Raw genomic sequence first — 24,129 nt, forward strand, 5'->3', positions numbered from 1 at the left:
GGCTAGGGCGACCCCGATCCGATTGACCGTCAGATAGACAGATTTTCTACACTATACCAATTATAATTTCCTTTGTCGGGTGTAGGTGGGTTTAGAACAATGACAAGCCGCCATGCCTCAGCTGGATCAAAGCTATTGCTTTGATGCGGTACACGTATGGGAGAAAGTATACAAATGTGTGAAATTATACATGTACAACAGCTTTGGCAACTCTTTTATTTAAATATTTTGTGAAAGAAATGGAGGAAGAGAACATATATATATATATATATATATATATATATATTTGACCCAAAAATAAGGTTTCACTACATGCACTACAAAGATGAAGGTCATTTTTGTTACATCTCTCCATTTTGTCACACCTTTCAGAATTCTAGGGCGTGCTGCCCACATAGAGAATAATATACGTACATAGCACCTCCAGGAAAATCTTCGGGGTGCTGAAGCATCCCCAGCACCCCTGCATCCCAGGGCCATGAGCGCGAGCTGAGTTTCTTTTTCGATTTAGACCGAACGGGACATTCTCCAGACATTCTAAGCACTTTTTGTAATCTTGAACAAGATGGACATCTAAGGTGACACGACATTTGATCCGGTCTTAACCCTAAAATGGCCGGGGGGGGGGTTGAATCAACCCCCCCCTCAACATTTTCTGCGATCATTCCGCCGCGCAAAATTTTTTGACCGCACCACTCGCAGAGTTTATACTTTTAAGTCTTGCGCATCTTTTGAGACCAAATTTACGACGCCCGTGTACGCGCTTCCGAAATTACGCAACATTTTGTAAGTGCATGTCAGACCAAAAATTGTTCCAAAACGTGATTTTGTGTACAAAGTCAATGCGAATTGAGTTTTCTCATGTTATTCATAAAGATATGATTATTTTTATTTTAAACAGCTGAAAGCAATTGATTTTAGCATAATTATGCTTCAAAAAAGGTTGTGCAATAAATCTAAAGAAAAAAACAAAGAAAAACAAAAGGTTGAAAAACAAAGAAATACATAAAACAATAAAATACATAAGAAATTGATTTCCAAACCGAAGTTTTTTTAAATTGCCATTGTTAAGAATGCTACAAGGAATATTTGTACAAAAAATTGGCATTCTAGGAGCTTTATTTAGTGAATTAGAGCAAAAAGTATGATTTATACATAAATTAGCATAATTAATTCATATAAAATAAAATCTCATTATTTTGGAAAATTTTACCATACAGCGGCCTTGTAGATTACATCGCACACTACCAGCGTGCAAATGTTTGCGGCGCTCGCGCGATCGGCGGCCGAGATCTCAGGGGGGGGGGGGGGGTTGAATCAACCCCCCCCCCCGGCCACAGAACAGCCAAAAAAGCCTGGCCTAGTTAGGGTTAAAGGGATGGTCCAAGCTGGATATATTTATCTCTCAATAAATAGAGTAAAATTCATAAAGCAAAATGTTGAAAATTTGATCAAAATCGGATGACAAATAACAAAGTTATTGAATTTTGAAGATTTGCATTATTCCGGTGAAACAGTTCTTGGCATGTCGTCATGAATATTCTTTAGGTGGGCTGATGATGTCATTTCCCCACTTGTTCTTTTGTATTTTATTATATTAGGTTATTTCATCATATTAGGTTAATTCAAAATTTATCTACCAAGAACTGAAAAATTGGATTGACAACTGACTATATAAGGGCATTAGTTATTTATTACCGCAAATTATTTCATCATAACGGAGACACATCATTTACACAAGTGTGAAAAAATGAAACATTTATGATTTCATGTAATAACATAAGAAAAAAAGAAAGTGGGGATGTGACATCATCAGTCCACCTAATGAATATTCATGACGATGTGCATATAACTGTTTTTCACAATTTGTTTTTATAAACTTTAAAATTCAATAACTTCGTTATTTGTTATCCGATTTTGATGAAATTTTTAAGTATTTTGCTTTGTGAATTTTACTCTATTTATTTAGATATGAATATTTTCAGCCCGGATCATCCCTTTAATATCTCAGAGGGCATAGGGTTATAGTAGAGTTTTTGATTCAGAATAATGTAAAGATAAAAATTAAGGTATATTTAGTGTTAGAGCATAGACTTTATGTTTGGCTTAACGTGTGGATTTTCCATCGGAGCAATTGTCTCCGGAGCAATTGTCATGGAACCCATCTAATACAATGTTTTATTCATCCAAACTCGAATAGCGAGCCAAATAAAATGTCCAAATTGACTTGAAAATAGGATACAAGCCCCTTGTTTTAATATATCCTCCGAGTGACCAGATTGTTATCTCACTCAATGCAATGCAAGCGCGAAGCGCGAGCTAATTATATAACCTGATATTATTGAGAAAAAAAATATATTCCCCTCCCCTTTGTTTCATTCACTTTTCTTCCTCCTCTTATATTTTTCTTCTTTTCCCCTCTCTATTTTTCTTTTTTTTCCTTCCTTCATGTTTCCTTTTTTTCACCGCCAATAGGGGGGCCGTAACAGTGGCGTAACAGGCGGGGGGGGGGCAGGGGGGCAAGCTGCCCCCCTGGCGGAGTTCACCGGGAAAATTAAAAAAACGGGAAAAAATAAAAAAAAATGGGAGAAAGAAAGAAAGGGAAAGGAAAGGAGAAAAGGGGGACAAATTAAAGGGAAAGGGAAAAGAAAACTAATAAAAGACATAAAAAGAAAAAAACGGGAAAAGGAAGGAAAGAAGAACATGTGAGAAAGAACAATTCTTCTTCCCGATATACAAATACATTAGCATGATTGGTAAGACATGGAAATAAATTAAAGATGACAAAAAGGCAAACAAAATCGAGAAATGAATTAGGTAGAATGGAATGAGCCAAAATCTAATTGGAAAATAAAGAAAAGGGACAAGATAACACTACCGGGCTGCCGAGGATTGAAGATAACGAGCGGGAAGAAAGATGGATGGTATATAGCATAATGTTGCATGAAAGTCGATCATAGACTTGCCAATTCTCCAAAGCTACCGGGGGCTATGTCCAAGACCCCGTGCAGTGGGGCTCTTCATCTGTAACATTCAAAGGGCTCTATAACGGGCCCCTGTATGGACTCTTCCTGCATTAAGCTTTACGTTGAAGCAATGGCGTACCGGGGGGGGGGTGGTTCCACAGCCAAGGGGAAATAAAAGAAAATAAAGGAGGCAGCGAAATGAGATGAATGAAAAAAAATTATATATGACATGATATTTGCTATGATGTAAAAATCTATCACATAATTAGAATTTCATTTCAAAAGGCCATTTTTCTTTTTGGCTCGCTTCGCTCGCTGGCGACATTTTACAAATTTCCCCACATTTGCGAAGGTGTGCCCCCTCAAAATATTTGGATGATTACGGTACACAACTGCATTGAATTTATGTGTTGTGTAAAAGCCATATTTGATTAAAATTAGTGGCCATCTGTAAGGTTTAAAATGGCTTTAATATCAAGAGGTTCCGGGGCTCCGCCCCGGACCCCACCCACATAGCACTGTTGTATAGATGAGTTTGGACAATGGCCCCCAAAAGTTCTCCAACCAAACACGAAAAAGGAGGAAAGAAAGAAAAGCAAACGAAAAGTGTAATATATTTTTCTGAATATCACGTAAAAATCTATTTTCATGTTAGATTCTCATGAAAATGTGATTTTTTTTATCTCGCTCGGGACTTATACTAAGATCAAAACAGCTTATTTTGCTTCACGTGCATAAAGTCTATCACAATAGATCGAATCATTACATTGGATCAAACTTTAATCTAGTTACCGAATTACATAACTATAATACAAGAAACAGCCATTTCAACTTTTGCTTACCAGAAAGTGTAGGTAGTATTGGTAACCCCTTTTATTACAATGCTATAAAACATTGGAATTCCCTTCCCAATGATATAGAGGAAATAGGAAACGTTTTGCGTTTTAAGAGGAAATTGAAAGAATATCTTTCACTTAAGAGTCAAAGAAAAAGATGCAAATGATATATTATACGGTTGATTTAGCCTGAATACTGACCACGTTCTTTTCTCTTCTCTGCCAGGTATTATTATTTATTTTACATAGTTTGATTGAAGCTTCGATATGTCCTTTCGTCTATTCTTTCTATTTCTTTTATCTCTTCCTTCTATTCTCCTCTTCGTGTTGTTATTGTTGTCGCCGTTTTTGCTTGTTGTTCTTCTTATTATTTTTCTTCCTCATCCTTTTCTTCCGTCTCCCTCTCCTCCTTCTCCTCCCCCTTACTTCTTCTATTCCTCCTCCTTCTTCTCCTTCTTTTCTTCTTCTTCGTTATATTCTTGTATATATTATCTATATATCTTATTTATTGGTAATAGTAAATTCTGATTTTTTCTTCATTTTTTTAATATGTAAATAGTATAATTATACCATTTTATTATCTTAATTCTTTATGTCGAGGACCCCACTGGAAATAAGCTTTCGAGGGTCATCCTGTGCAAGCATGTTGTTTTAATGCTACTGTATATATGTTATGGTGACTTGCCAAATAAAATCAATCAATCAATCAATCAATCAAGCTACTTCTTGCCACACGCGCCATACAGGGCCCCCTTGAAAATATAGAGCTTCGCCCTGATGCGCACAATCATAACAAAAATCCTGTTCACCGTGGCGTATAAAAAAAGGAGAGAAGAGTGAAATATGATATTATCTTTTTAACATTATGTCAAAATCTATCACAAAATTTGATTTTTGTAATAAAAATGTCATATTTTTTTATCGCTCGCTTCTCTCGCTCGCATTTAATACCCCCGATACATCATATCGCCCCCTCAAAATTTTTGCCTCATGACGCCATTGCCTGTTCCATGATATGACCGGGAAATTTTTTGCTCTTGCCCCCCCCCCCCCCTGGCCACCGACCCCTGTTACGCCCCTGGGCCGTAACCCTTTGACTCACTGGATCCGCCTATGTATAACAGTGATGATGTTGATGAAGATGATGATGATAATGGTTGTGGTGGTGATGGTAATGATTATGATGGGGTTGTTGTTTTGTTTTCGTATCATAAAAGTATCATAGGCCTATATTAATCACAAATTGAAAATATACAAATAAAGTAGAATTGCGAATGGTTGCCCATTTCCAGCTACAACTATTGAATTGTTGCTGCTGGTCTTCCAAGAGGCCAGTACATTGTATAAGACAAATAATAACATAACAAAATATAAACCTTTTGATATATAACATAATTACAAAACAAAGCAAAACAAGACTAAGCATAGCCCCCCCCCCAAAAAAAAAAAAAGAAACCCCGAAAAATATACAAGAGGTAAAACGTATACGTATAGCGTAATATTAACATCTCATTCCTTTTGGATTATTCCCCAATCTTATCTCCTCTCTCTTCCTTCTTCTTCACTTTCCACAAGCTCCTCTTCTTCCACCTCATCTCAACGGGTCTCACCACCCGTCTATCATTGTAATCTCCAGTCAGAATTTGAACCACTTTCATCAAATCTTTTACATTACCCCCATGGTTTATCTTCTTTAAGTTTTGCCAGAAAAGTTCTGATTTGTGAATTGTTTAAATCATCTGAATATTTTCATGTTTCTTCTTATCCCATCATATTCAGAGAATGCATGGCTGACTGATAGTCACAAAAATAATTTAGTAGATAATAGACTGATAAAAATTGAGGGGGAAACAAAACAAAAAAATGCTCGCCACACCGGCAGGGCCATGCAGTTCCTGAGGGATAATCAAAATATTTTCGGAAGGCCATAATCATTGTAGTTTCGAAAGTGTATGCCAAACCCATGAAAATATGCTTTCCTTTGATACAGTATATATAAATTTATTTGTGACATACAACAGTTCAGTCCAAGCACTGTTTGATTTCATAAACAGGATTACCTAACTAAATGATACCTCCGCGAAGCGCGAGCTGATTTTTTTTTATCTACTGACCTGCAAAAGTTCATAAGCAGTGTTTGAGTTAATTTTCATGAACAGGATACGTATATTTGCATACTTTATCACTGAACCAATAAATGCAACCTAAATTTTGTTGCCTATATACTGACCTGAAAACGGCACATTACATGAAAAAAAAACCAAAATAAAACACATCTCCTAAAAAAATGATGTCACGAAGTGTGAGCTGAAAATTTTAATACAATGACTTGATGAGGCTTTTTTCGGGATTGAGGAATTACCAATTCCCTCCCCAAGAATATTGGACAAAAATAAATAAAAATAAATGAACAAACATCAACAAAAAAGGTTTTATCACCATTCACGTTGAGCATTTTCCTCAGGGGTGGACTTCAAAACATTTAGGTCTAATCATTAGACCTAACTCCTTAATAATCCTCGTTTCAATGATGCCGTATCTCGACCCATGAATGCATTGTATAAGTTGAAAGCACGAGCTGAATATTTATTTTGATGAGATACCAGAAAAGCTTTGCTATCAGTTACCAATTCTTTCCCGCCCTTATAATTTATTCACTTTTCTTCATCCCGGGGGGGGGGGGGGGGTCACTCACCACATGGACTGCTACCCACCCGTGTCCGGCAACCTCAGAAATGCACCCTAAACGGCGTAACTACATTTACTAAATTTGCAACCCTAAATGGCGTAACCCATGAGAAAAGCCACCCTAAGTGGCGATAACAGGGATAAGCCCCAATTTGATACACTAACTGGCGTAAACATATCGAAATTGATTAATTTGATACCATACTGATTACTGATGTTACATACAACATGTATATAAATTTTCGGCATTTAAAAAAAAGTTATTGCAAGTATAAGGCCGGCATAATTTACTCTCAATGACACTCCTCTTAGCCTAAATTATTGAATGCAAGTGAAAAATGTTGCTTGCCTTGACTGAATGATGCATCACTTACCATTCGTTTCACCAGTTTCATCAAAACTTGAAAAATGGAAGCCATACCAGTTAATGTGTTGAAAAATACAAACATTAATTAAACCTGTATCTTTTTTTTAATTGATAATAAAAAACAAATCAATAGAGGCAGTGGCGTACCTAGGATTTTCCACAGGGGGGGCAAAACCGTCCGCCAAAAAATTTGACAAGCAAAAAAAAAAAAAAAAAAAAAAAAAAAGGTCTTCAATCACAAATAAAGGCATTTGTACCAGAAAAAAAATTTGACAAGCAAAAAAAAAAAGGGTCTTCAAGTTCGTCAGGGGGGACAATAAAGGTCTTCAAGCTCGTCAGGGGGAGGGGGCAAAAAAGGTCTTTCAAGCTCGTCAGGGGGGGCAGGGATACGTCCTTTGCATGGGTTGTGGCTCGCCAGATGGGGCAGACTGCCCCCCCTGCCCCCCCCCGTAGGTACGCTAGTGAATAGAGGAATCCCCGGTATGAATCAAACAAAATGGTATAGAGTAGACCTAAACCATATGCGTGCTGCCTACATAGAGCCGAGTGTAAGACTATAGCTAGAGACTTTACTGTACGGGGGTATTTTCTTATAAGTGATGTGCTGGCCGGCGGCGGGCGTGTGCAAGGATTTTGTATCCCTTAAAATCACGCCTTTCATGGTGTTTATGGCTTAGGTCTACTCCCAAATCTCAAAATTGCAACCCTAAATGGCGTAGATCTATTCATATTTGCACCCCTCAATGGTGTCATCTTCATAGCCAAATTAGCAACCCTAAATGCATGGGCGGAAATCTCTCCTAAAAGGTAGGGGGACAAGGGGCTGGAGAATTTGACAAGCAAAAAAAAAAGAAGGTTATCACCCCAAATTACCCAAATTTAAGGTCATTTCGACGAAAATAAATTTGACAAGCCAAAAAAAAAAAAAAAAAAAAAAAGGTTATCATCCCAAAAGTAAGGTCATCTCGTCCTAAAATACATGTTTTATTTCGATTTTGAATGATGTATTTCTTACCATCATAAAAGACCACAAATAGTAGGGGGGACATTTGATATTGAGTCCCCCCTACTATTTTGAGTAGGGGGGACACGTCCCCCCTGGGATTTCCACCCATGCCTAAATGGCGTGAAGAGAGAGAGAAAAGGCTACCCTAAAAGGCGATTTACCAGCGAATGGTGCTGAAATGCAACCCTTTTTGCCAAAGACGTCGACGACGCCCGAGTGCCTGAAACGGGACCCTTTTCTACGCTTTTTCCGGACGCGGGTGCGTAGCAGTCCATGTGGAGAGTGACCCCCCCCCCCCCGGTCTTCATCTTTTCATTTGTATTCTTCTTTTTATTTTTCTCTTCCTTCTGTTTCTTTTTTTTCTCTCAGTTTTTTGTGCCCCAAGAACGGGTATTAGGTGTGTGCGAGAGCAATTTAAATTTGTCAGACGTGTTTCAGTCAGATATGACTATTTGCATCTGGGACCGACCTTTAACGTCACATCCGAAAGACGTGGCTTGGGCTCGAACCGAAGCTTTAACTTTCCCAAGTTAGTTAGCTTGGATTAATCAACGCCCAGTTTAAGGGGTGTGGGTAGGGCCGCTCTCCGTGCCTGGGCCTGGAATCCGTGTGATTTTCCCGATTGATTCTTTTATGGACAACAAAAGAATTATAGATCTAATTTTATATTAAATAGAAAATGGTGGAGGGGGGGGGGGTCACTCGGCCATCTAGTTATATGGAGGGGTCGCGAGGGGCCGGGGGGGGGGGGGGGGAGACCCCGCTGGGATATCGAGGGACTCGCGTGTCTCTATACCGCTTCCATTCACCTGTTGCAGTACCGGTACTAGTAATATAATACGGTGCCGGTGTCGTCGTTTATGTTTTCACGCGACTCGAAACTTCCTGTTGTTATTTCGCTAACGAAGTTTGGACATGGAGCATTGGTCTATTCCGGGACTAGCTTGCATGGGAGTTAGTTAGCCCTGTCTTATTGAGAAAGGTGATGCAGAAACTCTTGATAATGCTGCCTTTCGTGAAGGCTGTACCACCACTGCACGACCAACCATGGCTCATGTACCGTAACCTTTTAATCCGTTTCTGAGTCAATAAGATCGCTTCGAAAGTTCGGTTGTCTCCCAGCAACCCTACGCTCTTCGTGAGCTTCTACGAGTACTTCGTACTTTGTATACGGGCTAGGTACGGGGTCGGGGCTTATTCTTCAAGCTGCTTCGCCTCGCTTTCTACTCACGTCACTACTTTGACGAAAATGATTTAAGCTGGCTGTCCAGCTGAGCTGACTGAGAGTCTAACGTTAGACTTAGCTTTGCAACTCTTGGATATTGGTTTAAATACTTGAAAGTTAATCATGAGGAACTGACACTTAGATTGATAATAATTAACCGACTTTGGAATCCAGCATCGATATACATCACAGCAATTTTGCCTGAAAATCTTATAAAACTCCCATATTTGTGTGCAGCAAGCCAACCTGACGAACAAGTAATATGGGGAGTAACGTTAAAATGAAAGAGGTGAGAAGTTAATATGCGACTGACTGCTATTTTGTTAACAGTTTTGTCTCTGTTTTACAGTTGAACGAATGAAAATCAAATGAGTGAATGATTGATTTCAAATGACACAGATTCACTAGAAATTGGAAACTAGTTTATAAGAACAACATGTAGGCCCTGAATTAAATGTATAAAGAAAATAGGACAGTATTACACAAAGACTACATGAAGTATTTTCAAGGAATGATTTCTATTAAAGAGGAAGTTCACCCTCACCCTGACAAAAAAATTGTAAAAATAGCAGAGAAAATAATGACATAATGAATAGTGACATGAACAACTGGGTATTGTCAATGAAAATGTGAACAAAAAGTTAAATAATTGAAAAATTAAATTATAAATTTTATAAGCGAGTTTTTGCATATAAAATTTCTGAGAAATTAGAATCCTGTACGGCTGTACAACTCTTGTTTCTGAAGAATTTCCTTCAATTTGCTCAGTTGACTTACATCAAAATACATACTATAGTACTCTTCATAGAGTAATTAAAATCATTATTCTCATAATTTGGTTTTTAGTTCAAATGATCTTGTAAAAATCTTATGGAAATGATATTCATAAAAGACATAAGGTCAGATTTTGATTGATAATTCTGAGATTTATTTTTAATATGATTGATGTTGAAACAATGTATTTTGATTTTATACATGTAGTTTAGATTTGTTAGGGTAAGATGATATTATAAATGCATGTCCACTTGATACTTTGAGGTGGGGTCTTCAGCTTGAGCTACCTTTAGAGCTGGCAAGATTTACAATTATAATTGATTTTGTGTGTGTCTCATTTATCACTATTTGCATAATTGCATTTTAATTTGTCAAAATTTTAGTTGGGATTTGTTTTGTACAGTAGCAAAATTTGTAATGCCTCTATTCAGGATAGATTAGAAGATGGTTGAGATTAGCTGAAGATTTTTTTTTAAGGATGTTCTCCAGACACAGTTATGTTTGTGCGCATCATGATCTGCGCATATTTTCCACACTGCGTGCTGATGTCACAACAGATGAACAGGTGATTAATCAGCTGTAGTATGAGCTGATTTTTCTCATTATCTGCACTCTAACTGCAGATCCAATGTGTTATTTTATGAAGCTAATAAACTAATTATTCCATGGACCATTTTTTTTCAATACTGTACCTCTACAATATCAAAATACTTTACTCTGCAGTGCTGTAAAGTATAATGAATATGACCCCGAGTTTGAATAAATGGTAGAGTGGTTTGGACTTTTCCTCACATAGATATCATTTAGCGCAATTTTTGTGTTTAAAAAAATAATACTTGCTCTAATAAAACTGCTGACAGTTTGAAAAGAAGCACATGTACCCCTATTTTTTAATGTTTGCACCTCTTACATGTAGGTATACCTTCCTCTACAATTTTGCAAAGTTTGGTGAAAATGACATGGGTTTTGAATAAATTGCAGCATTTATTGTACATACTTTTCAAGATTATTATTAAAATTTAACATTTTTTAGTTTGGGTTTTTGTTATCTTTCACACCATTTTTTTTAAGAACTGACAGTGCTGTTAGACTTAAAAGAGCAAACAAATAGCAATACATTTACACATGTAAATAGTTTTTCCATCTTATGGATACAATTATTAAATACTTGTATATTGCAGAATTTGATAAAATTTTAATGGATTTTGACTGAGTAGTAGGTTCAAACTTATTGTAGTGATCTCGTGAGGACTAAAAATGTATGTGCAGTTCTTAAGAACATCCATTTGGGTGAACTTTGAAGCACTATATATAGCAAAAAATCAATCATGGACCCATGTGAATCTTTGCATATTTGGAATATTCAGGTGCTAATGTTAAAGTATCTATGTGCAAAGTTTTGTGAAAATGACAAGTAAATTTCACTTTAACTGTGGAATGTCCTTAAAGAAAATGAAAATGTGGATAGATCTGTAAATTACCTGTGTGGAGAGTATAACTGAAATCAGCCACACCCACACATACACCCAAACATACATTCACCCTCTCACAACCATAGACAATCACCTGTGCACACCACCAAAGGCTCACACACCCTCTCATGCACCCACCTTTATACTCTCACAGTGTTAATGACACATTCTTACCTTGACCTATCACACTTTGTGTCAATCTAAATCAAAGACAAGCTCAAATTACAATCTTCTTTTCAAACATGTACAATGTGGAAGTCAATGTATGGGGTAAAATTTCATACACCATGTATCATCAAGATGACAAAAGTTGTAAAGAAAACATGTCCTTGATCATCAAATGAGCAGTCATCCTTAGCATGACAGGTCTGTCTTGTATTATAATTTTTTTAAGTTTTGATTGAATAAAAATGAATTTTGCAAGAGGCTGAGGATGACTACTCATTCAAAAAAAGTATTAATTGATTGTATCTCTGTATTAAAGACAGTGCAGGACAATGAAATATCGCTTGGTCAAGCAAGAGTGTCAATTGATATTTGATAAAAAGTAAAGATTTAAAAGATGGATGAGATCAAAGGTTGGCACACTTTATACGTGTACACTGTCGATCAATGTGTAAGGAAAAGTCTGTTTATGTCCAATATTATGTGTTTGCACTTTCAAATGGCAAATTGCACTTTCAAATGGCAAATTGCACTTTCAAATGGCAAATTGCACTTTCAAATGGCAAATTGCACTTTCAAATGGCAAATTGCACTTTCAAATGGCAAATTGCATTTTTGGTCAATGTTTATCTGTTACATGCTTCAATACAGACATCTCACTGTGTTATCAATACAAAATCAATAAATTGAGACATGTGGTTGAGTGAGGAATCCCAATTCCTGTCCTAAACAAGTTACCATCAAACAATGGGCTGATCACAAGGAACCCCTTTTTACAGCTTTATAATCGCCTATTGATTTTATTCCCATCTCTGTGTTCATGTAAAGAATATCTTTACTCCAAGAATGGTTGTACATGTACAAGTTTTATTGATGTTACAGTATCAGTGTGACTTTTTTTTTTACTGTCATTTAAATACATTGAATATGTTTTATGCAGTATACACTAAACCAAGGGAAAATTAAATACATCCATTATTTTGAAGTAAATTTTGGATGAATCTATTATTTTCAAATGAAATTTCTTCAGATGATTGTAATGGGGAATTCATCCTACAAGGCATTCAAGGCATTATCAAAGTCATTTTTGTTCAATTCTTAAAAAAAAAAACCCTCCAATCTCCCTCTGTAATTGTATAATCTTTTTCATCTTGTTAACTTAGAACTACTCTATCTTGTGTGATGGTGTGTTGGTGCATATGTGTATGTTTTTTCTTTACCTGTTATGATATTTGTGTATTTGTAGGGCCCCCGGCTATAAGCAGTTTTGCTTCTTAGGGGTCCTGGGGAGCTTTTCATGAAAGGACTTGTCGGACGTTTTATCCGACAAGTCCCACTTTATCCGACAGTTACCATAGTAACAGTACCTCTCAGCCAATCAACATCAGAGAAAGATGTCAGATCTGACAACTTGTCGGATGAAAATGTTGATGAAACACTCCCCAGACCATTATGTAACTTGATATATTTTGTATTATTTTTTCTTGTATTACATGTATGTCATTTCTGTAAATATTTTGATGTTTTTTTAATGGTCAATAAATTAAATTGAATCGAATTGAAATCCTAACCATATGGAAAGTTGTTTAAAATCAAAAGAAATAAAATGAAGAGAAGTAGATACCTGTGAAATTTAGGACAAAATTCAACAAACAATATAGAAAGTGTCATGTATTATTCCCCCAATAATGAATATTTAGTTTGATTGATTCCAATGGACCACACAAATTTATGATCATGATTTTCCAAGATGCCTTGAGGGTGTCTTGGCTGAGTGGTCTAAGGCATCCGGCTACACCATGAAAGTCTGGAGTTAATTCCTGGCACGGCCCTTGACCAAGACATCTTTATGTACATTGCTCTTTTTTTGCATCAGATGCTTTATGCATTATTGATACCAATGTGTGCACATGTTTTTTTTTTTAAGAGATATGGTAGAAATAATTTTCATCATTTCATTTAGCTAAAAGGCAAAGTTAATAGTGGATGGGTGACACCATCAACTTCCTCATATGCATTCTGACCAGGATGTGCATATTACTTGTATCTACAGTATGTGAAAATAAGCAATCTTTAAAATGCTATTTTGCATCAGATTTGTATGATATGTTTCATTGAGCTGCAATTTGATGTTTGGGTAGAATGGGAGAGTAGTCCTGACCCTACACATGTACATACTACTCATCAAATTGCCAATTTGAGATACTGTATGTACTGATCTCATTTTCAGCATTGACTTTCACCATTTTTTTCTTCGTTTACACAAATCATTACCAATGTTTTATAAAAAGAAGTCAATATTATTGGTTTAATGTTTGTTTAAGTTAATTCATTTTGAAGGTTGAAATTCATTATTCATTGAAAGAAAGAATACACAATATGAAAATCATATTATTAAAGTGAAAGATGAGATAAAAGAATATTTAGATTAACATTTACATGTCAAGTTTGAAAGTTTTTGCTACTACAATGTCTACATCTACAATATGTACAAAGTAATGATGCTCAAAAGACGGAATGTTTCATTTGACAAATTGCCTGATTCAAATGTTGATGAAGCATCAAGAACTATAAAATGGTTCCTACATACACTTTTGTAAGACTAGAATGTTAGACCTTAATCATATACCAAAGCTTTAGGCAGGTTCTATAATGTTCCCCTGATTAGTACAGTATGTCATAATTAGTGTACCAAATGTTTTCTTTAGATGATAATTGTTTCCACCTATCTAGTGTGGTTTCTATCCCATTGGTACTGTATGTTAGGAATAACACTATTTAATTTCATATTTCATTTAGATCACACCAAGGCACTTCCCAGCCCAGCCCAATGAATTTGAACTTCAGTATCGGCCTAATGTTATAAGTCACCTGCCTCCGCTCAGTGCACATCAGGTAATTCATACTGCATCATTTATTCAAATTAAATATACATGCCAGAAATAATCTATTTGAACACTTTAGAATCTGTGGGATTTAGTTTGCCAGACCTTTATTTGAAAAACAAATGATAAATTGCTTGAAAATCATCTTGAAAAGGAGTATGGATACAAATAGTTCCAAATTTTTGAATTAATTGTCATGTATGGGTGACATTATACACAATTTTACATCATAGAGTAATTCTATTTTGTGGTAATCAATCCAGAACATCAGGCATTAAGATTGATTCCCGTGGTTCAATTTGAAATTAATCATGTTAAAATGTATCCGGGTAGTGTATTGTAGTGCAGTCTTCAATGCTTTGGGCCTGCAGGCAGTTGCAATTCATTTTTTTTGGTTACTTCATAGGATGATTGTTGTAATTTCATCTCTATTCACAGCACATAGTACATGCCTTTCATAGAGAGTTGGTGTGATCAGGGCCCTGTCTTACAAAGAGTTACGATTGATTCAATCAATCGTAACTCTATGGAAATCCTCAGTGTCATAGTTTTTTCTATAGGAAATTTGCACAATGTGCTTCGTAAACAAAGCAAAGCGCAGTGAATTTTCAATAAAACAATGAATGCATGAATATAACATCATAGCTAGAAAATATTTTGAACAAACATGCATAATAGATGTTGATGTTGCTGGCCGTCCATAGTTGTGATTGATTGGATCAATCACAACTCTTTGTAAGACAGGCCCCCGATCATATCTTGTAAGGGGGCATAGAAAACTTATTTTCCTGGAGCAAAATGAAATACACCTTGTGGAAATGCAACAAAATGCTCTATGAAGCTTTTCAAGAACATCAGATCAAAAAGGGTTGAATTGTTATGACCAAAACCTGATAGCCATTTTTATTTCCATACACCTCAATTCTGCAACAAATAAAGAGATTTTAGCGATTAGATTGACAATAAAGATAAAGAGGACATTATTATTTTTTGTCCCGCCTGCATAGCAGAGTGAGTAGGCGCCGCTTTTCTGACGGCGGCGTTGCAACATTGAAATCTGAACCAACTATCTGAACTATAACTGAAAAAGTATATGGACCTAGTTCATGACACTTAGACATAGGAGTAATCAAGTATTAGTGAAGATCCTGCCTGAGTTTCAGGTCACATGACCGAGGTCAAAGGTCACTTAGGGTCAATGAACTTTGCCCATGTTGGGGGTATTTGTGGAATTGTCATCATAACTTTGAAATTTTATGGATCTACATGTAGTTCAGAAACTTGGACATTAGAGCAATCAAGTATCCCTGAATATCCTGTATGCATTTCAGGTCACATGACCAAGATTAAAGGTCATTTAAGGTTAATGAACTTTGGCTATGTTTGGGGTATTCGTAGAATTGGCATCATAACTTTATGGAAAGTTTATGGATCTACATAGTTCATGAAACATAGACATACATGTACATGTAAGGGTAATCAAGTATGAATGGTTGTTTTCCACACATCTTAATAGGTCACATGATCATGGTCAAAGGTCATTTTGGGTAAATGGACATTGTATTTTTTATTATATGAATGTTTTCTTTTGTGAAAATTATTCAATAATTTAGCTGTTTTCAAAGTCAGCAGTGCTGCTATATCAAATCATGTACAATACTGGCGAGACTGCCAGAGGCGTTCCACTTGTTTGGTTAAACAAATATTGCAGTTTATTGTTTCTATCCAGTAGAATGTACTGCCTGTCTTGCCTGATATTTAATTTATTCTTTGATAATTGATTTCTTTATAAATTGTTGGGCTTTAGGTGTTTTTTTTATTTCAGAATTTTTGAAGGCCTCAAGAAATTATCTAAAATGAAAAAAGTGGGCTTATGGTACATGTAATACTCAAGCTACAGCCTGTATAAGTGCAAAGTTTCAATTTGCATGCTTTGCTGAAGTACATTTTCACTTAAAGTATTTATCTTTATGCTCTTATGTGACACAACTAGGAGATTGTTCAAATATTGAATGTGTGCATAATAACCTTATGAATAAAAATTCACCACTAGCATTGAGCTGGAGCAATTTGCATTGCTCATCGATCATTGCTGTATGCAGGTGATGGGGCAAGGGCAAAGTTGCCGCCTGCCAAAATTTTGAAAACTTAGATTTTTTATTGAAATTTTCATGGGTTTTGAATAAAGTGCTGCATTTAAATTTGTTATATACATTTCAAGATTTTAAGATATGTTTTTGTCACCTTTCACCTAAAAAAAGAAAAAATGAATAGCAATATGAGTAGATTCTTTATATAATTCTGAACTACACTGTACAATGTATACTGTAAAATTGGATGAAATTCAGATAGATTTTGACTGAGTAATCGAGGTTTACACTCAATGTTGTGATCTCGTGCCAGGGTTTAAAAAAATATTTTTATTGCGTATTTTTCGAGACCTTGCAAATGGGTGAACCCATGTTAATATTTGCATATATTTGGTATAATTAGGTGCTAAAGTAACTCTGTGCAAAATTTGGTGAAAATGACATGGATTTCATCTTAACTGTTCAGTTGAACGTCCTTAATTAAAGAAAATATTACAGGAAAAAAAAAGCTTGAGAAAGAAAAATCTTGAGTGAGATTTCCCTATGTGTACATATGTACACCTGTTGAATTTTTAAGTTGGCTGGGCATGAAGTCCTACACTGTACTATTAATGCTTGGAATCACACATTTTTCAGTAAATATTTTGTCTTTCATTATATCAATTGCATTGCTTACTGCAGGTTAATGGAATAAATTATGGTTTTGTATATTAGTCTGGTATAAATAAGAAACCTTCATGTTAATATCGTACTGATTTCACCAATTTTATTGAAAATTATTATATCTTGTGTGAGTGCCTGTTACATGGCAACCAGGATAGAATAACTTAATCCTTTTTCATAGTGAGGCTCGTTGCTATGCTATTATTAAAATCAAGGATGTCTCCTAGAGTATTTTTCAGAATTTATGGCATATGCTCATATTAATATTTCAGTCTTCATAAATTTAGGATTTTGAGAAAACAAGATTGAAAAAGACCTGAACGCACAATTTGTAATTCACACCTAAGGAAACAGAGCAAAAATTTAAAATTATGATCAGATCAGATGTTTTTCTACTCTTGTAAATCCTACACAAAACTTTTCCCTATTTATGTATTTCCATTACTTAGTCGTGTCTGTGTTAGAATGTCCGTAACACCACACTGAAAAAGCACCCTTTGCATCGCGCATAAAGTGCATTGTGTAAGGACGTTTTTGCACTGATGCGGTGCACAAAAATGTTTTGCTAAGGGCGTTCATGCACCAACATGACAACTTCTACATTATCACTGTACTATTGTGAATTCTGAATGTGTGGAATTTTAAATACATCGCTCCTGAGAAAATAAATGAATCAACCAGATGAATGAAATGATGCACTACCTGTACTTTATATATAAAAGCGATATGAAAATTGACTTATTGCATTAAAATTGTGGTTACTTTGTTATCAAATGATGTTCAATAGCAAAACAAATCAAGGATTCCATGGAAGTTATCGTTGGATGGCAAAATTACCATTAAAAAATGTTTTTTATTCAGTGGGGTCCTGTTATTACTCATTGTAAGATTTTTAAGCACATAAAACTAAATTGTATCATTTTTTCCCAAGAGCTTGTTTATTATATGGTGAATACCGTGAATAGATACTTTCAAGAAATCATGAAGAAGAAAATGTATGTCATCAATACTATTGTGAAAATTATAACTTCTCATTTTGTCCAGCCGGCGTATAGTGACAAACCTAAGATAGTTCAGCCTGGAGCATTCACAAGAGCTGCTCCAACCAAAGAAGTCAAACATAGTCGCAGAGTCAGTGATGCTATTGCTAATAACTACACTCCATCAGCCCGCAATCTGACATCTTCATACATTTATGAGATTCTACGCAGACATGGTAAATATCTATCTGAGATGGTATCAGTAATAGCCAGGTGGTTTTCCAGAAGCCCTTTCAAAAAATCACCTGTCTCAGAATTTCACAAAAAGCACCTAATTGAAAGTGAGAATTAGAAACATGTATTATTGATATATTGACAAGATTGTGAGGAAATCTTGATGCTGCGTGTAGTTTTACAGCTCTGTAAAATTGTATTAAAGCCAAAATGGTATAAATTCTTTACAAGATTAATGCCATTCCAGTGTAATCAACATTACCTGATCTAGATATAAATTTTATAAACACATTACTTACAGGTTTAACAAGGATCCTATATTTGTGTCTTGGTGCTCGCTGATGAAAATATGAATACATTCTTTTTCTAAAAAATAATTATGTTAATAATTATATGCAGCAAGTCATAAAAGAAGCTAACGGTACCTGATATTGTAAGCATACATAGTAGTTATCTTTACATTTCTAGATTATCAGGATGCATTTAATTATATTGAATGTATCAATGGCTAAAAGTTTTTAAAGACTAACTTTCTTTTTCATTAATCAAATGTATTCCAAGTAAGCTAAATGTCATTTGATTTTGAATTTAGATCGTCCACAGATTCGGAATGGCAAAAGATCACCATCTCCAAATCACAGAGGTATTTCTCCATCACATAGATCATATCATATACAATCATCTACTTTGGATCATAGGCGATCACCTGATAAATCTACCACTCATGCCACTCCTTCACCAAGAAAAAGGTAACATCATGTTTTTGTGAATATTTTCTATGCAATTTAAATCAATGTCAATTTAATTGATCCTATTTTTTGTTATCACGCACCATAATGGTTCAAATATTACAAAATAAAATCATAGATGCACCCTTACCCTGATCCCAAACTTATTATTGAATGTGGAGTGTATGTCTTTTCTATATGTACTTTCAAACTCTTGGGTATGAATGATGCTTCCACTTGATTAAAGGTTTCAATTGTATAGATTTCTTATAATTTGACACCTTGATAAAACATGTAGTTTCCATATTAAAGAGATACCCTATGGACATTCCACAGATATGTTTTTGTGTGAATCATGATCTGCACATATTTTTCTCTATGCTCATTGATGTCACAATGAATGAATAGGTGAATAATTAGCTATAAGCCGGTGAACGTAGTTTTACCGTTTTGCTGCGGCAAAAGAATGGAACAAGCTTCCCATTACATTAAGATCTGAAACTTCTCTTCATAGATTTAAGAAACGGTTGAAAACGTACTTACGGTACTTGTATCTAGGATAGATGTAGCTTTTGAGTGTTGTAAATTGATCTACAGTGTAAACGCTATGATATAGTGTACTATGTATAGCGTTCCTAAATGCTTTATTATTATTATAGGTATCATCTGATTTTTCCTTCGATCTGCACTCTAAATGCAGATCAGATTTGTTTTATTTAATGAAACTAATTAACCAAAAATAATCCATGGACCAGCTTTCTAAATGCCTCTACCACTTCAGAATACTTTACCTTGAAGTGCCACGATGTACAATGTATATGACCTTGAGTTTCAATAAATTGGAGAGTGGATTGGAAATTTTCCTCACATAATGTACATGTAGATGCAAAGCTTTTTGCACATTTTTGGTGCTTTTCAATGCACATTTGCTCCAACAAAAGTGCTTTTAGTTTGAAACCAAGCACATGAATCCATATTTTTTAACACTCGGTCATACGAAAGGCACATAGATCACATTGCTAAAAAGATTTCGAGAAAAATTTGATTTCTACGTCAATCCGCAAAGCCTTATGTCCCGGATGACATTTTCAAACTACTCTGTAATGCTTTGATCATGCCCCAATTTGATTATTGTGACGTAGTTTGGTCTAATTCTTCTCTCGGTCTCCTTGATAAACTTACCAAATTGCATAACAGAATGGCAAGGATGATCTTAGGGGCCAATCCGCGAACTCACATTTGTGATTTATTTTCCGTTCTAAAATGGAAAGATCTCTTTTCCAGACGGCATTTCCACCGAATGTGTGAAGTATTTAAATGTGTTAATTGTATTTCTCCCCCATATTTAAGTGAACGGTTTATCAAACATAATTATGATATAAGAACTAGATCAATGTCCACTGCCTCCCTTCAGGTAAATAGTGCTCCTCTACATAATAATAGTGGCAAGAGGACTTTTCAGTACATTGGGACCGCAGAATGGAATAATCTAAGGAAAGATCAACGCCAGGCTATGTCCCTCAATTCATTCTGTGCCTCGTTTAACAAATGAAAAATTGATAGGCCTTGCAATGCAAGAGGAGTAACACTGTGTTATTGATTCATATTTATATTCTAATTTGGCAAACATTCTAATCTCTACTCAAATTATTACCAATTAAATGAACATTACTCTGTTACCAGTCATCCATCCTTTTCCCGTTAAACCGTATATTATGCAGCAGTTTCCAATAGCCTTTTCCTTTGTCTGTTTCTTGAAATTCAATATTGATCTTTTATTGGATTGTATTTTTAATTTTGTTGTTTAAGTGTATGCCATTTTGATTTATGTATTCATTGTTTGTAAATATCGTACATATTGATTTTTATCTCAGGGCCCTCAAGGACAGCAGTTTGGTAACTGATGAGGCCACCCTGATTAAATAAAACTGAAAATAAATAAAATAAAATAAATAAATATACCTTCCTCTAACGTTACAACTTTGTGCAAAATTTTGTATAAATGACATGGATTTTATTTTAACTGGAATGTCCTTAAGCTGCTGGCTCACTTCTTAATCAGAGACACTGTTCTCACTACCTTCCTGAAACTAGTTTACTGGAAACTAGTTTAGTGGAAACTAGTTTAACTTGTAATGAGAACAGTTGAAGCGATCTTCCAAACCGGTTCAGAAAACCACCTCGCGATGTAGTTTTGAAGATTGCTTTGCCTTGTTAAACTGGTTTTAGCGTAAGTGAGGATACAGCCATTCTTTGGGAAGCGATCTTCGCATATTTTGAGCGCACTACTCTACACGACAGGTGTAGAATGCCTACGCTGCGGTTTCGAATTTCGCGCGAAACGTGTCACACCACTGAGAGCGTTTCCACAGCAACAAGATTGCTTTACGTGAAGTGATTTTGAAAACAATTTTCGGGTGATCAAATGGGAATGCTAGCAAAGCGATCTCCCAAACTGGTTTCCTGAACCGGTTTCCAGTAAACTAGTTTTAGAAAGTGTAATGAGAACGGTGTCAGAGATTACTTCAAATTCTATAATATGTGTACATGTATTTCTTTTTCTGATTGTTCTGAAAATGGCATCTTAGAGAAAATATTTGTCATAAGAAATTCAGTTTAATAATTGCCAACATATTTTGAAACACCCTATACAACACTCCATTGTAAGTGATGATCAGCCAATTATCATTGGTTCTTGAGTCTGGTCATTAAATAGTTACTGCAAATATTATGACATGGCTCTGATGTATGCATAGCACTCACACCAGGTCAAGAAATATTCCTCTAGACTATTGAAGTGGTATACACTATACAGGTTGGCACAGAAAACAGCGAACTATATTTAAAATTGTTTTATCCAAAAATATGTCAAACAAATTCTATATTTCAATCATGGTAAAATATATTGTAAATTGTACACATGGGCCTACAAAAATATCTTGAAAATACAGAGTTGACATTAATGATATCATATAAGTGAGTCTGAGGAAGAAGACAAAAATAATATGTGAAATGGTTGTATAGTATCAACAGATCAACAATATGAACATCAGGGGCGAGTGAGTGTTCTGGAGTATGGATGTGATGGATGAGAATAGTTATTTAAATGTTGGACCTTCATAAAACATTGTATAGTTTGTGATTAGTTTACAATGTAACAACATATAAACAAAATTATCTTTACATATCTACTTTAGTACATTGATTTTATGATTCATTTATTGATCCTTTTGTTCAATAATTCCATATTCACAAATTGTGTTTAATATATACATGCATATAACAGGAATTAAAGTTGGTATACAGACTGAAAAATGTTGTATGACCTTAATTAGTTAAAAAAGAAAGTTAAAAAAAGCAAAACTCAGCAGATTATACTATTATCAAGGGAAGAGAAAATTGAATTGAATGAAAAATAATCATTTGGAATATCCTGAAGCTTAAAGCAACTCTAATGGAATTTAAAAGTTTACATACTGTATATTTGAAGTGAGAGAGAGATAAAAATAGAATAAATCAAGAAAAGTACATGCACATGTAGACCTACATTGCAAATAAAAATAGAAAAATATATCAATTGAAAATACAAAACATTTAACACTATAAAGTGTGTTTGTGTGAGAGAGAGGGGGAGCGTGGGTTACGGGTGAGGGGAGAAGATGGTAGAAAGAGAGAGAGAGTGAGAGAAAAAGGAGAGAGAGTGCAGGTGTAGGGACATAAAAATTGGAGAGTATAGACCTACAGTGTAACTGAAATTATTAATTTTTATTGTCATGAAGTTTATTTTGAAACACTGTACATCATGTCCTCAATATAATAACATACTGTAGCCATACTGATAAATTAGACCAAGAGTCAGAGGCCAATCTTATTAGTTAGATGCAAGCAATTAAAGGGTAATTAACTTTGAGATAGAGGGACTTTGGATTTATATTGATTTTAATCATTTTGTTATTAGGTTAAAATTTGCATTACAAAGCCGAAAGCTTCTTAAGTGCATTTGAACACTATTCTTAAAGAGTCAAGAAAGCTATGATTAATTAATTAATTACTGTTGGACTTGGGAGTGTAAATTGATAGCAGCTGCAGTTTGTAAATAAATATGTACTATATCACTGTACTCCTGCTGTACTGTATTTGAAATTTAATCAGTATAACACGTAGAATAGTCTTGTATGTGATCTTTATGAAACCAGAGGGAAAAAAATATTTACAAATGGAAATGTATACATGTAGTACATAATTTGGTCCAAATCAGATATTTTTTTGTTTTTAAATGTTTGTCAGTTTTCAGTTGCTATTTCTTTAAAGGAGTGTAAATCTGAAGGTCTTATGCAACACTTAGCTTCAGCCAATATTTGCTTAACCTCACCCCAGCATTTTTCTTTATTCTCATTTAATGAGATAGTCAGTGATTCTCATTGGAAAACCTTCAGGCATCCTAAGCTGTTTTTGGCAAAGCTACATGTACATGTATGATTAACTCACTTTCAAGAGAATAGAAAAAAATGCTAAATTCTATCTTTCTCCACTTCCTCAATATAATAAGGATTTTTGGGGGGTACAGCTTCGTTGTGCCATCTTGGGATTGGGTGACTAATCCTTTTTTTTTTGCCTTAATTCTCTTAATATTTGGCACATGTACATTATGCGTTAAGAATCCCTAGGCATAAATTTTAACTTTGAAATAGTACTTTTTGTAAAAGCTATTATTTTATGTGCACATTATTTTTCTTTAAAATAATGTATAAACCTTAACAAAGCTCTTTCTGCCAACTACAATGATCCTTAAAAATTGCTTTATTTTGGAGGAGTGCTCAGTAGAATCATGGACCTGCTACATTGTATACGAGTCAGAGTTGCAGGTCCATGGTAGAGTTGAAATTTATCAGACCACAGGCAAAGTGAGAGAACAAATGTGTTGCCTGTACATGTCAGTAAGATATAATTAGAACACTTAAAGTAGGATAATTGAACCAGTAGGAGCATTCACAATAGGAAGCTTTAAAATGGTGTCTCAAGTATCTGTCTCTGTTTACTCTACCAAGGT

At 35.1% G+C, this 24,129-nt stretch overlaps 1 protein-coding gene across 20 annotated transcripts in view; it reads left to right on the top strand.

The window, feature by feature from the left end:
• The first annotated feature begins 8,667 nt into the window (after positions 1–8,667).
• The window catches only part of LOC129256800 (dynein axonemal heavy chain 3-like), a 101,979-nt gene continuing 86,517 nt past the window's right edge, over positions 8,668–24,129 (top strand). For all 20 annotated transcript variants that reach the window (XM_064097606.1, XM_054894969.2, XM_054894971.2 and 17 more), the window contains exons 1-4: positions 8,668–9,377; positions 14,299–14,394; positions 18,182–18,353; positions 18,944–19,100. In XM_064097606.1, the coding sequence (XP_063953676.1) occupies positions 9,351–9,377; positions 14,299–14,394; positions 18,182–18,353; positions 18,944–19,100 (452 nt within the window). In that variant the 5' untranslated portion in view covers positions 8,668–9,350. The remainder of the gene's footprint in view (positions 9,378–14,298; positions 14,395–18,181; positions 18,354–18,943; positions 19,101–24,129) is intronic.

The sequence above is a fragment of the Lytechinus pictus genome, chromosome 3, assembly GCF_037042905.1.
Source record: "Lytechinus pictus isolate F3 Inbred chromosome 3, Lp3.0, whole genome shotgun sequence".
Classification (NCBI taxonomy): domain Eukaryota; kingdom Metazoa; phylum Echinodermata; class Echinoidea; order Temnopleuroida; family Toxopneustidae; genus Lytechinus; species Lytechinus pictus.